Source organism: Magallana gigas, chromosome 2, assembly GCF_963853765.1.
Source record: "Magallana gigas chromosome 2, xbMagGiga1.1, whole genome shotgun sequence".
NCBI lineage: Eukaryota > Metazoa > Mollusca > Bivalvia > Ostreida > Ostreidae > Magallana > Magallana gigas.
This window is the reverse complement of record NC_088854.1, coordinates 13,309,037-13,323,228: the sequence shown is the minus strand read 5'-3', so window position 1 is coordinate 13,323,228 and position 14,192 is coordinate 13,309,037. Positions and strand designations below refer to the sequence as shown.

Sequence of the window (14,192 nt, the reverse complement as noted above, 5' to 3'; positions counted from 1 at the left end):
AACTGATGCCTATATAACGCCAACGATGTGGATTGACAAACAAACCGAGGAAAAGTGTAATGTTATTGAAGCTTAATTTATAAAAAAAATTTCCATCAGACGATTTCATGGCCGGTTAGCTCAGTCGGTTAGAGCGTCGTGCTAATAACGCGAATGTCGTGGGTTCGACCCCCACACTGGCCATATATTTTGATTGAATTTTTTGTTTCACATTTTATACCTTTCCAATACGATATTTGTATCAACTTGCAGCGAGGTATCAAGAATCATTCTTTGTATATTATTCCTTAAATATATATGTATCATGTTATGTTATCCATATATTTGATTCACCCTACCAGTCTATTCTCTTTTAAGAAGTGGACAGGCATACTGGAGTAGTTTACATCCAGTTGTGGATGTAGGCTATGCCTGTCCACTTCTCAAAAGAGAATACCTACCAGTCGTATAGGCCTGGGAAATTATCCCAGCCCGGGAAATTATCAGCCATGTTGATGATAGTGCCTTAGCTTTTGAAGGGCATAACATTATTCGAACAGCTGTAATGAATGACATACACCTAAAAGGAGGATTGGGGACTTATTAATAAAAGTATGAGGGACATACGGCTTTTAATTACTGTGGGGATTGTACACACCTAAAACATATAACAAAATTAAAAATGTAATGAGATTTAGGAAAGGGACATTGAAAAAAACCATTGTGAGACCCATTACAATGGGACTAGAAAGAGGAATGGAAGGGAGACATATATTCTCCTCTTTACATATGAGAGGTGACGGGAACTTACATTGATTCCTCTCCCACCAAAACTGGTGACTATTGGTGTATTTCATTGTTATTGCGGGTCTAAGACAACCTTTTACATCAATGCATAGAAAGCTAGTGGATTCTTTTTTTTTTTTGGGGGGGGGGGCGATTTTTATTTCTTCAAAAGGGACCTACATGTATATACGAAAGACGAATAGGGCCACATATAAAAAAAATACATGCATGTATGAACATATAAAACACAATTCGGGTAAATCCTTTATATCCATGATTGAAACTATATAGTCATTTAAGTCATCTTTACCAAATAGAATTGTGTTTTTACGACTAGGAATACCTAGTATTTACTTTGGAGTGGTATTATAATTATTATGTAAGATGAAAAGTAGAATTACATGAACTTCTTTCCACTTATTCCTATAAGATTAAAATGACAAATCCAATCATTTTATTTTAAAAAATTAATGAATAATGGCCGTTGTCATTTAAAAATTAATCAAAATTGAATCAACGTTACTGGAAAGAAAAAGGTAGACTGAAAGGGTTAACCAGTCGACTTGTAAGTCTTTTCGGAAACGCACCATTTTATATAAATCTTTTCTCGTAATAACGAGATCTTTTCTCGTAATTACAAGATCTTTTCTTGTAATTACGAGATAATCAACTCGTAACAACGAGATATTTAACTCGTAATAACGAGATATTTTCCCAATTTCTTGTTTTTAAATGATAGTCTAATACTGTGCGCGCATCTGAAAGGACATTTTAACACCACCACCGTGCGCAGCGTCACAATAATTTTTTTTAAATTTTAGCTCAAGAAAAATAATTTTTTAATACCAGAAAATATTTTCTTAAAAATACTGAGCGAAGTCCTTTACATGTTATTTACGTGTAATTGATAACTTGAACCCGCTCGTGTACCTTTTTAACTTAGTCATTCTAAACATTCCTCTTGAATGAATGAATGAATCAATGTCTGCGCCGCTCCCCGTTATATATACCCTTTACTGGCTTGCGCCCAATTATAATGACCAATCGTGATTTAACACGCGAGAGCTGTAATTTCATCATTTCTTTATACCATAATAATGATATAGGCCCTGTATATTTTTTTTGTCAGTCAGTGTCTTAGCACAACACGCCTCGGGTCGAATGATACAGGTAAGTGTCGACTTGTATCATTCTGTTTAAATAATTAAGTATCGACACGTGCAAGTAAATGATTGAAAATATCCCGTGATAGTTCTATAAATGATAGATACTGCCGTCACACTATTATGAAAAGTATCCAAGTTCGTGTGCCTTGTTTAGTTATTATAAATGCACTATGAATCGGAAGGAAAAGAAAAAAAATCGGTCTGCGCCGCGTGATGAAAAAGATGCTGATTCTATACAATCAGATGTAGGAGTACATTGTGTATATATCTATATGATATTCAATTTTAAAAACCATTGTAATTCATGGTAATGAAAGGTAGCTCACTTTAGATTTCAGTCTTCTAAGAGCTTGTCTAAAATTTGGGATCGTTCAAAAAGTCTATAAAACTTATAGAACAGAGCAAAGTAATTCTCATATGACAGTGACTCATGTGTCTTGACGTCAGGGCGCGCTTTGCTGTGCGCGCTGGTACGATTTAAAGAACACATGATACACACCGCGCCGGTCTACTAGGTATATGGGGGTGAGGTAATGCCGGTAGTTCACACGTTGAAATCTGTTTTTATTAGTACGGCAGTTTCTACCAATGTAAATAATGTTATAATATAAGACAATACATCCTCTTTCAGGAATGGGCTTTCCGCCGGTATTCGTTCTTCTGTCAGTGGCTGTCACAGCAGCTGTCGCCGCTGATCCCCCGGTGTACTGTCAGGTCGACAACAATGAGTACTACATGAGACAGTGGGGACAGTGCAAGGCCTGTGATAGGTGTCCCTATGGATTCGGTCTTAATTCAAAGATAGTAAGTTTTTTAATTGTACTTGTCGAGATTTTCTAGTTTTTCTGCTCGATGTCTTGATGTGCAAGTGGTGTGTGTGTGTGTGTGTGTGTGTGTGGGGGGGGGGGGTTATGCTTAAAGACGTGACAAGTAAAAAAAAAACTTACAAGGGGAAGGGGAAGTATGTGAATACTAGGCAGATTGTCTGCATGTTGCTCAATCCTTTGATTTTATACACAGTCATTATGAAATATTGTTGAAGTTAAATCACGTTAGTGTAGTATTAGCAGGATCGTTTCTTTCATATAAACTTTCAATATCACTTAGTAAAAAGTGCGGGTTTTGGTGGTTGGTCAGTATTATACAGTTGTTGACTGGGGTCGAGGGCAACAGTTGATCTGTCGGACCGGCTCGCAAACTGTTGCCCAAGGCCGAAGGCCGCGGGCAACAGTTTGCGAGCCGGTCCGACAGATCAACTGTTGCCCGAGACACAGTCAACAACTGTTTTGTTATACCCCTTCTAATCAATAACACGTTTTCCCGGAATGTGACGTCACCGGTCAACAGTCTTTTTTAACAGTCGATTTTAACAGTTCTATCTAACAGTTCCAGTCCAACAGTCAAAATGCTGGACTTTTTTTCGTATAGAGTTATATAGTAACTGTTTTACAGGGGTATAACAATTCTTTATATAAATTATATGAATATAAGATAAGTTCAAGTATCTCCCGGGATGTTATAATGACATATGTAACATCTGAATCTGTGACACCTGAATGTCCATATCTCTTTACCTGTATGTCTATTTACTTAAAAGACATAATCGCCCGACCACATAATGTTATGAAAGTAGACATATACATGTAATACATGTACAAAATCGATTTCAAAAGTTTATTTTTTTTTAAAGTATGTTGATGTGGACCCAGTGTACGGCGCACTTAAGTGCAGGGGCTGCTTGAAATGTACCGAAGGGAAAACCTTCAAGTCGACGATAGGCTATGAGGAGTGCCAGCGTTGTACTAACTGTACGGCGATAGGTAAACAAGTGGACGTGGCTTGTACAACTGAAAAAGATGCAGTTTGTATGGACATCCCACCAAAACAAAGCGCCCCAGCCTAGTGAGTATCTGGAAAATAATAGACGGCAAAATGAAAAAAAACAACTTTAAGTTCATTGTAGCTAATTTTGTAAATCTGAAGATTTTAAAAGAAAATATTTAACACTAAAACCCCTTTTTTTTGGTAGTTTACAACAGAATGGTCAGGAATCGGCTGTCCACGGTATTTCCGCCTCCAGCGAAAAGCGATCTGAGAAGGAAGCGACAGGTAAACGCCATGCACATATTTGCTCTTCCTTTAATTGTGTTCCATCACATTTCATTGATTAATGATACACATGTCTAATTATATTTACACAAATAGATATATATTTCTTTTGATTTGGCAGGATTAAATCCTATAATAACCTTGATTGGTGTAGTGGTGCTAGTCGCGGTGTGTGTTCCCACTTCAATAGTTTTGGTGAAAAAACGGAATGAGTTAAACTGTTTGAGACGGAGTAAGTACATTGGTGGTACTTATAAAGTTTAGGTATATGTTTTATTTTTGTTTGTTTGGTTGGTTTTTTGTGACAAAAATATGTATTAATAAAATGTTCTCTATCAGACAGGCCTGGGTCCAAGTCATTGGATGTCGACGTGGAACAGGGTGATCTAAATGATCAGTAAGTAATGCTTACTTAGCATGATTACTTAGGCCCTTGGCCTTGGGCAATAAAACACACTGAGCTGTTCCCTACACCTCGGAAAATATTATGGTCTATTGACTTCTTAGGCATTAAAAAAGTTGTGTAGTATAGGTCATTAACACGCACTCTCTACCTTTTCTTATCTATCAACTTACACTATTGTGAAGAAAACAAATCTTTAAAAACTCTTTGACAATACGTCATTATGTGTGTATCTTTGAGCTGTAAAACGAGCTTATTAACTCATTGTAGGGATGGCGGCGATTCCCCTGCCACCATGGAAACTAGTTTTGATCCGGAAACTGTTCCGTTAAGAAATTTGGAACCCCATAATGACCTGTCCAGGCCTTACGACCGACAGGAGTCCATAGAAAACGATGGTTTTCCACCACTACCAAGCACATTCAGCTTTAATTTGGGGAGTGAGACTGACCTTACAGGATGTGACGTTGACGTAGATGCCGAACGCTTGTCTCATGCTGGGCAAGTGCCTGATTCATGTAAGTATGACCACTTTCTTGTCATTGTTGCTAAGATTTAAGGAAAAAAGTTTAAAATACACGAATTACTTGGAACCTCATTTTATCCTTGCATAGGGTCCCAAGAAGTACCCAGTGAGAGAGAGCTACAGGGCTTGTGCGATTCCATTGCTGACAACAATAAGTACGCACGTTTGGGTCGCGAACTTGGGGTTAAAGACAACGATATACAGCGAATCAAAGAGGAACAGAATTCAGACCTTCTGGAAACATCATTCCAGACGTTGAAGAGATGGCGCGAAATGAAGGGAAAGGGGGCCACAAAGGGTGTTCTAAGACAGGCCCTTCGAAATGTAGGACTTCCAGCTGATATTCTGAAAGACGATCCTTGAATGGACAATTACTGAAGTACTGGTTTATAAAAATTTACCCATCTCAGGTAAAGATTGTTGAATGGAAGAAGGTACAGAAAATGAACTTCAAATCACCCTGCTTGCGCTGGACGTGTTGCGTGCGGGACGTTGTTAAATTTGGAGGGTTTTTGTCACAGTATGCGCGGATCGAGACGTTTGCTGCTCGATAAAATGTTAACTAAACAATTCTACAAACATGAATTTAATTCATAAAAATCAGAACAGATTGCATTGCATTTAAAATGTGTGAAAACCGAATATTGAAATAAATATTTTAAATGTGATTAAACTCTTTGTTGTATTTTTTATGAACGGTACTTAGATATTTAAGAAATTTTTGCATTTTATGTTTATTCACACGAATATTTTACGCAAATGGTGAAGATGTGTGGGGGTTTTTTTCTCAATGAAATACAAAATTCCGTGGGCGTCGTAAAGTGTATTCATTGACGGGCAACGTAAGGTAAATAATAGGATTGTCAGCTATTATCAGGTAGTTATTTTTGTACGTGACGAAAGTATTTATCAAGGTAAGACACAGAAATGTTAACATATTTCTAGATTAAGACTAAGGCACGCAGTAATCCCTACACGTGTGTTAACAACTAAATATCACGATAGAATGTATATACATGTACATGTACCATGGGTATAAAAATAGTGAATTAGCATGAAAATGAATATACCTCTTTTTCCATTTATGATATCGGGCATATAACGATATTTTCCAAAGAAGTGGAGGATGGATGGCAGTGTCCGAAAATGATTTTATAAAAAAAACTTCGCCAGATCTCAGGTTTCTAAACCGTCAAAAAGGGGGGGGGGGTGTTTTCTTGTACTAGTAACCTGTTTCATACTGTGTCAATACGTGGGTAATTACTAGTAGTTATAATTTATGTATAAAGGAATGTATTTACATTTCCAGTGTGTTTGTTTGTGATAACACCTCGAATCGATTTTGTAATGTAAAGTATTATACATTTCATTAATGAATATTCTAAGATTTAATCGTACAATTTATTGCTGAGAATTATATAAATATATGTAATAAGAAATCATTCTGTATATATTATAAAGTGCCCTTCGGACTTCATTAGATTTGATTACCCCTGATCGTTTTATTTGATCACCTCATAATACTTAAAAATGATTCCGTATTCCTCAAAAATGAATTAAACGAAAATGACAAGGAAGGCCCCTCCTCATTTCCACTTTGAAACCCTTTAAACTATTCTCAAGTCTTTGTGTGTGTATCTTTGTACTGTAGATAACACAAGCACAATTTAAACCTAGTTTTTTTTATGAAAAAAGATGGAACCCCTTAAAAGAATCGTTCGCTACCCATGTCAGTCATACTAAATAGTTGTTGAGTTTTGACAATTGAAATTGAAAAGACTTGTCCTGATGAAAATTTACGTTATTTTAACAAATCATAAAAATGTTATTAAAGAAAGAAGGTAAGTTAATGTAGTGGATTTTACAAATATCTTGATAGATAGAAAACACTTTCAGACATGCGAAGCTACATGTATCAAGTTGGACCTATTTATTAACAATTGAAAATTGTTTATCAGTAAATCCTACAATGATATCAAGGGGAGAAAATATTAACCTTGAACTTTGTGGTGATGATTCAGCTCTATAAGGTGTTTGTTGCTCGAAAAATTTGTTTATTGGTTTAAGAAAGATCAAAACACTTGTACGGCGAAATTTTAGCTGTTTTGAAACAGATCATCAATTTGTTTTGTAATCTGTTTCAATATCACTTGGATACTCAGTGTATATATTTTTATAATTAGGTGCAGTATATGCGGTCTGGCTCGTGGCCAACTTACCGGGCTTTTTCTCAATGAAAAAGTCACCTGTACAACGACAGTCGCGAGTGTATATAAATATAGATCACCGAAATAAGGATTGGCAGTAAATACCTTTATATCTGACGTAACAGCTGACCTGACTAAAGAACAAGGTCATTGATCAATAAAACCTTGTTCGTGTTGCCTTGTTCAATATATTAAAATAAAACAAGATATTTATAATTTAGAGTCTATTATTATCAGTCAGAATTTTTCAATACCCGCCAAAATAAACAATGATCCTGTGACAATAGCGATATATTACAGATATCTTGACGCATTACGATTACGAAATAGTGTTTCTAACAATTTCATTCAAAACGGTATTTTAAAGCACAACATCAAGTCAAAAGAAGGGTCAGTGGTTTGCGTATTTTCCGAGGCAATAATCAAGTGATGCATGTATACTTCAGTGCACTCTTCAGCTTCTTTTAAGGGGTAATTTAAAAACAGAATGATATCATATCTTTTACGAATATGCCCTTACATATGTATCAAAGAAAAAAGAGTTTCCTTATATTGTTGAAGGGATTTGTTATCTCTACAAATCTATCTGTATTTGGTACATGTTACAATACGTCATATGACTATTTACATCTACGAAGTATTATTCCCTCTATTTCTTACGGAAACTTATAGTTAATTCATAGCTCTATAACAACAACCAGACTGAATTCTACATGCCCCGTTTATCGATTGGTCGAAATCTACAACGGCTGAAACTGACAGGACTGAAATCGACACGCCCTCTTTATCGATTGGTCGACACTTATAGCGACCTAAGAAAAATCATGGACTGCACGAAATAATCATGATGATATCAGACTCAGATTCCCATAGGAGACAATCTGGCTGTTTCTTTTAGCTAACGTACTTATGTACATTAAATGTTACTTACTTTTCATAATCAATTTATTAATTAACTAAAAGAAAGATATAAATACAAACAATAAAATGCTTTCTTTGATGATTTATGCGGGTTCTGATGGTAGCGATCATTGCAGGTAAAAATTACAAAACCCGCTAACGCGGGTTATACTAGTATGTGCATTTTTTCTGCAATGTGTACTGTAAGATTGATAAGAAAGTCTTGCATCGGATTTAGTTTGAAGAGTAAATAACATTAGATAAGGTAGACATCAGGAGATACTATTTTTCATCAAGAGTTCCTGACAGAAGCATGAGGTGATATTTGTCCTTCACCCCAGCATTTTGTTCGGTATTCCCCAGGGCTTTCAAAGTCTGTAATTAGATTTAGAAACTTCCATTGTTTTCCATTTTAGGTGTGCAAATCAAAGTACTGAGAGTATATGCAGGTATCACCTGTTAATTGTACGACAGGTAGGTTTAATAATTAACTGTCGTGTAACGAGACCATTGATTATCATAATTATATGTGTTCACATGTATAATGGTACTATATAACCAATATGGGACATTATTGCCATCCACATACAAGGATTGAATTGTGGAGAAAAAAAAAATAGACAGCTAGACCTACTGGTATTTATATGTAAATGAATATTCATTACACCCCATCTAGACATCGACAGCATTGTAAAACACATTGACACACTAAAATAATGAAACATGAATCAAGAACTATAAATACACGTAATATATGTATGCTTCAGTGAAAAGATAGAACAACGGTATGACAGTCAGTGTCTATATAAGGGTCGGGCACTCCTAGTCATAGATGGATGTGTTTACATGTACATATATGGTCATGTTTGATATTATGTTTATCGTGTAGGCTACCTCATGTGATTGTTGATAAGCATTGTGACTATTACAATGTACCTTTATTTGATAACATGTAGGTTTCCTCGATCAGTGTCAGTCATAGTGTACATGTACATTGTTTACAGTTCAAGTGCACAAACGGCATTTACAGGAGATAGTACATTGTAGTTTATCAATGTAAGTTGAGATTTTAAACTTGGAAAATATTGGGAATTGTTGTGAAAATAAACTTTTTATTTGCTGCGACATGATATAATATTTTTTATATTTTAACATATTTGCTAAGCCTCTGTTGGAAATAAGCCATCTGTGTGTCAGCTTATGTTATAACCAACAGTGGCAAATCAATGAGGTTTTCATTTTTTGTAGATTTTGAATTGAAAAATAGGGGTTTATGCAGTCGAATGCAATTTTATTTAAACTGAAATTTGATTTTATTTATTACTTATGACTATACATGTATACGTGCCTGATTATATGTACATTGTATTTGTTAACTTCTTAACCTTATATGTAAATTGCTTGTTCAAAAAATTAGACTTGCACGTGAGATTGAGCAATATCATTAATTGCTGTAGTATGCACGACAAGGTAAAACGTATGACGTGGTGACCAATTTAGAAGCATCTTTCCTTATTATCTAGAACTGATCGGATCGACGTTACAGGTAAAAGTTAAAAGAGGTCAAACTGCATCATATATTAAAATATATGTATATGCATAACATTCCAATCTTATTCCCGCGATAACTCAATTATTAGTCAGTAAACTATTTTCCTGGTGGTAAGGTTAATTTACAATTTGTTAAAAAAATCTTAGTTTATAAGGACGTCTGGGTTCTAACAGGCAAAGACATTATTTGATTCATTAAAGATAATAATTAGACACCGCCTACTTTTTCATTTATCGTACGGTCACCAAATGCGTGGGTTTGTATGATTACCACTGTGGCAATTTTGTTTACAGCAAAGGTGCATTCAGAGCGCGAATTGCATTATACAATAGTGAAAAATTAAGGACGACTTTAACACAAATTTGATTTAATGAAACTAACACATATATCGTTATCTAAGATAGCAATATTTATTATAATTGTTGCATAATGACTTAGAATCAAAACGTCAAATTCCAGGTAGACACCCTGCACTTTTGGGTGGCTTTATTGTTGAATGAGTGCACAAAAATGGGGATTCCCGATTCCCTTTAAATGTTTGTCAACAGCCAGCGACTATGCGGTGGCAGACGGGTGCTTGTGTTTGTGTAATTTTATTCTCGTTGATTTCACAAGTTGAAACAAAGAAAGAAGTTTTCTGTAGACCTGGAAAGCACGAGCATTATGTTAAACAATACGGACAATGTAAGAAGTGCGACAAGTGCCCGACAGGCTGGGGCTATGGAAAATACCAACAGGTAAGGCATTTCCCTATGTTAGTATGTATATATGTCTGAAATTCAGAGGGGGGGGGGGGGGGGTGTTCAAATTTTACATGTAAATAATCAAAGATGCTGGGTGTTCATAATGCACTAATTCTATTTCACACCTAAATTAACTATTATTATTTCAAACATTGTAACCTAATCCATGTACATGTATTACACAAAAAGAACGTATGCATTTTTGTCGTGGAGACAGGAAGAGTGAAATTCACATATGACCATTTTAGTTTTTAAGGTGGTATAGGACACCTCCATATTGTGACGTACTTCTATCGAATTAAATCAAAAAATCAATTACAACCTTATACAGCATAGCGGACTGTGTAAGAGCGTTATCTACGAATCCCCAAGTTATGAGTTCAAATCCCGCTGGGGCTGTTATAAAATGAACCTTTCCCTAAAAAAACCCCCTTTTTGGTAAAAATGTTGTAAATATTTGAGAGGTCTCAATCGGTAAAAATATTTTTATTATAATTTACTTGCATCCACATTCATATCAAAAGGTGTCCCATACCACCTTACATGTACATATATATGTTAAAATATTATATCATTTTCAATGTGATTATCTTTTATGGATATGAACCCCCTGCTGACTGATCATATCTCTCACATCTATTTAAATTCCTTTCATGGCGCTCTTGAAACATGTCAAATTGCCTCATACATGTCATGCAAATATATCATAGTGTTTGTTGGGATGAAATCCTACCCTAAACCCGAAACCCCTCTCCTCCTATCGGGAAACACAATTCTCTCTCCAACGAAAAAAAAATGTGACATACACTTTTTACTCCTCATATACTGTTCATAACCAATTCTGAGTAAGTACAATTCTGGCCATTACATAATTCCAGGTAGACATGGATCCCGAGCACGGGGCAGTGTCCTGTAGGGGGTGTGTCAAGTGCAGCCCGGGAGTGAGCTTCAGTAAGTTCATAGGTTACGGGCCGTGCCGGCCGTGTAAGAACTGCTCGGCAAGAGGCCTGGGAGAAAAGCGACCCTGCATCACAGACAGAAACGCGAGGTGTGGAGCTCCTCTACCCCAACCACCCACAAAACAACCACTGTAAGTGGCTGCACTTCATTATGGAATTGGTTTAACATGTGTGATTCAATCTTCGACGCGTTATTTTCAAAAATATAGATCAAAACTTATGAATATAATGTTTAAAGGGGCATGGTCACGATTTTGATCAAATTTTATTTTTCTACTTTTATTGTTTAGAATGCTTTAGCAATGCATTTCTAATGATCTATCAAAATTTGAATGCCAGTCGTAGAGTTATAAGCACGATACAGGGCTTACAATTCTTTGTTATATAAATAAGGCTTATGCCATGTTTTGCCTACATTGGTTCAATAAACCGCTAAAATCTCTTCCTCATGCTGATTTTTTTTCTATCTGCTAATACGTTTTAAAAATAAATAAACAGTCCCTAGCGCTTGTCATGTTCATTTTAGGTCGATCTAAACCTGGATTTTTCTTCTCAACATTCAAAATGTAAACAAGAACTTTTTTTTTACAAAACAAAGAAGTGTAAGGTCTGTATCTTGCATATAACTCGACCACTGACATTAAAACCGGAAAAGTATTCTTTGACAAAAACGTGACCATGCCACTTTAATGGGTTTATATCATATTCACTTTAGCCGTGGTTACACGAGCAGTTTATTGGCTGAAGTGATATACTAGTACTCTTGGTAATTGGTATTTTTCAATCTTGTCTCTTTCACAACTTTTGAAAATAGGAATATTTTTCTTTTATTTTCAGGCAAAATATAGAAAAACCAGTAGATCCAAAAATGACTCAGCATAAAAATTATCTATCAACTGCCAGCGAAGGTGTGTTGTTTTTATGACATGCACTTAATTTTTTTTTTGGAAAATCATATCCTTATACTGTATTTTTGATATTTATAGTAATGGAAAAAAGGGGGGGGTCTTGTATACTATTGCCCAATTTACTTCATACAGTTCAGTCTAATTTACTAGACATTAGTACATGTATTTGGGTGTGTTAGTGTCAAGATCAATGTCTAAACAGTCGTAATCGTGGTGGCGTTATAGACCCCCATCGTTGTATCATATTTTATAAGTTACTAAGTAACCTGTTTCTGCGGCATTTCCAATTCTAAACACGTGTCAGTCGTGGGATACAGTTTTGTAGAACTAATACGGTAGAACCACACATTTCCCGCCCTTTTTAATAATTAATCATAATTTGTAGGTTTAGAGCTATATTTTGTATTTTGTAGATTTGACCAGTTTCAAGAACGTGTTCGTCTACACGGTTGTATCCGTGCTCTTCCTAATGATTCTGATTTTCACAGCTTTATACGTCCGGAAAAGGCGGTCTTATTCGACACCGAGTAAGTTGGTATCTGGTGTTGATTACTCGATGGTTGTAAAATCGAAATTGATTATGAATCAGTGCTTATATCTGAACGTGTTCTTAGATAAGCTTTTTTCTCACAAAATTTTTTCTTAAACACCTGTGCCTAATTTCCATTTCTAACCTCCATGTTTTATTCGATACATGTAGATCTTAATCGAGGAAGCCATCAACAAACACAACGAAGGACTAACAGGTGATAACCTCATAAATCTAAACGACTTGTACATTAGATATTTTTCTCGCGCTTAAAAGACTAGATTCAGACATATCAGGTGCCCAGGTAAACTATATAATACTGGTATAGTGTATATCATATCCGGCTTTACAGCCCATCCTCTATTTGGATGTTCCACTAAATTCGAATTACAGATTATAAAACCCTTTGATGCATTTTCTCATACTTTGAAATTTTATATTATGCATACGGTTAGGATTATTGATGCAACTCTTGAAACACCCCTGACCCAAAACGATGAGCATATGTCTGCAGGAAATCGACAACTGAGGTTAAATACGGGGAGTGATGTAATTCGGGAACATGAAACTAATCCGGATAGATGTCAAAAGGAATCGAACCACGAGTCCATTCCTCTCAAAGAGTCACATTTCAAGATAGACGAACATCTAATGGACATTGATGGTGCACCTCTACAAACCGATAAGCCTACCCAGAGATGTACTATTCCTAGAGGTAACATTTGAACATCTGAACACAAAGTACCCAATAATGTACTTTCAGCCTATTTCGCGATATGTAATTTATTTTCTTAAAACATATTTAATAATTGAGATTTTTTAAAAACTGAACAGGGTTGGGATCAAACGAGAGAACGGAAACACTGACAGACGCTGAACTTCAAAGACTTTGTCCGGCATTGGCAGCCAAGAACACTTATCGGAGAGTCGGGCGCATGCTCGGCGTACGTGACAGAGACATCGATATCATAAGAGAAGAAACCAGAGGAGATCCGAAGGAATCCGCATTTCAAACGTTAAAAAAATGGACGGAGTTGAAAGGAAACGACGCAACGCGCCAACAGTTATGTTTGGCACTTGGTCGCATCGAGAGACAAGACCTTGTCGATGTAATCACTACTAGTAACAATCCGACCAATCGAAACTAAAAAAGACTGCCTGCGTCTAGCGACTGAATTCCAAAGTAAAAGTCCAAACAGGAGGAATGACTGACCCCGATTCCAATGCCGACTAGGGCTTCGAGAATGCTGTCTCTACTGTATTCCTCTCCAGTGCAGTTTCTTTCCTCATAGAAACTGTCCATGCATTATAGTTGCTTGTTGAGGATCTTTCTTAACTGAAACCCCTGCTAGATGGCGGAGATGGCCAAGCATAAGGGTAGCGGCATGCATTTGATTCTCCTGTTTTATGAGTTGAAATCAATAA

General features: G+C 36.0%; 2 protein-coding genes and 1 non-coding gene across 9 annotated transcripts; all 3 read left to right on the top strand.

Moving 5' to 3' along the window:
• Positions 1-109: 109 nt before the first annotated feature.
• On the top strand, positions 110-183 carry Trnai-aau (transfer RNA isoleucine (anticodon AAU)). The gene has a single exon. It is a non-coding gene; the product is annotated as a tRNA-Ile (tRNA).
• A 1,605-nt stretch (positions 184-1,788) lies between these two features.
• On the top strand, positions 1,789-5,642 carry LOC105322800 (uncharacterized). Of its 3 annotated transcripts, none has more exons than XM_034448006.2 (8): positions 1,789-1,935; positions 2,563-2,735; positions 3,622-3,833; positions 3,961-4,040; positions 4,162-4,272; positions 4,380-4,437; positions 4,714-4,961; positions 5,058-5,642. In XM_034448006.2, exons 2-8 carry the CDS (start codon positions 2,565-2,567, stop codon positions 5,330-5,332), a joined length of 1,155 nt encoding a protein of 384 aa, XP_034303897.2. In that variant the 5' UTR covers positions 1,789-1,935; positions 2,563-2,564; the 3' UTR covers positions 5,333-5,642. The 3 variants fall into 3 exon arrangements, with proteins under 3 accessions (XP_034303897.2, XP_034303899.2, XP_011419991.3); XM_034448008.2 differs by lacking the exon at positions 1,789-1,935 and adding an exon at positions 2,285-2,456; XM_011421689.3 differs by lacking the exon at positions 1,789-1,935 and adding an exon at positions 2,285-2,461.
• Positions 5,643-8,407: 2,765 nt separating this feature from the next.
• Positions 8,408-14,192, top strand: LOC105322799 (uncharacterized). 5 transcript variants are annotated; one of them, XM_066075105.1, is made up of 8 exons: positions 8,408-8,554; positions 10,092-10,365; positions 11,250-11,461; positions 12,168-12,238; positions 12,652-12,765; positions 12,939-12,985; positions 13,218-13,482; positions 13,602-14,189. In XM_066075105.1, exons 2-8 carry the CDS (start codon positions 10,186-10,188, stop codon positions 13,913-13,915), a joined length of 1,203 nt encoding a protein of 400 aa, XP_065931177.1. In that variant the 5' UTR covers positions 8,408-8,554; positions 10,092-10,185; the 3' UTR covers positions 13,916-14,189. The 5 variants fall into 5 exon arrangements, with proteins under 5 accessions (XP_065931177.1, XP_065931174.1, XP_034303894.2 ...); XM_066075102.1 differs by lacking the exon at positions 8,408-8,554 and adding an exon at positions 9,000-9,132 and having other exon boundaries at positions 10,088-10,365; positions 13,602-14,188; XM_066075104.1 differs by lacking the exon at positions 8,408-8,554 and adding an exon at positions 9,254-9,622 and having other exon boundaries at positions 10,088-10,365.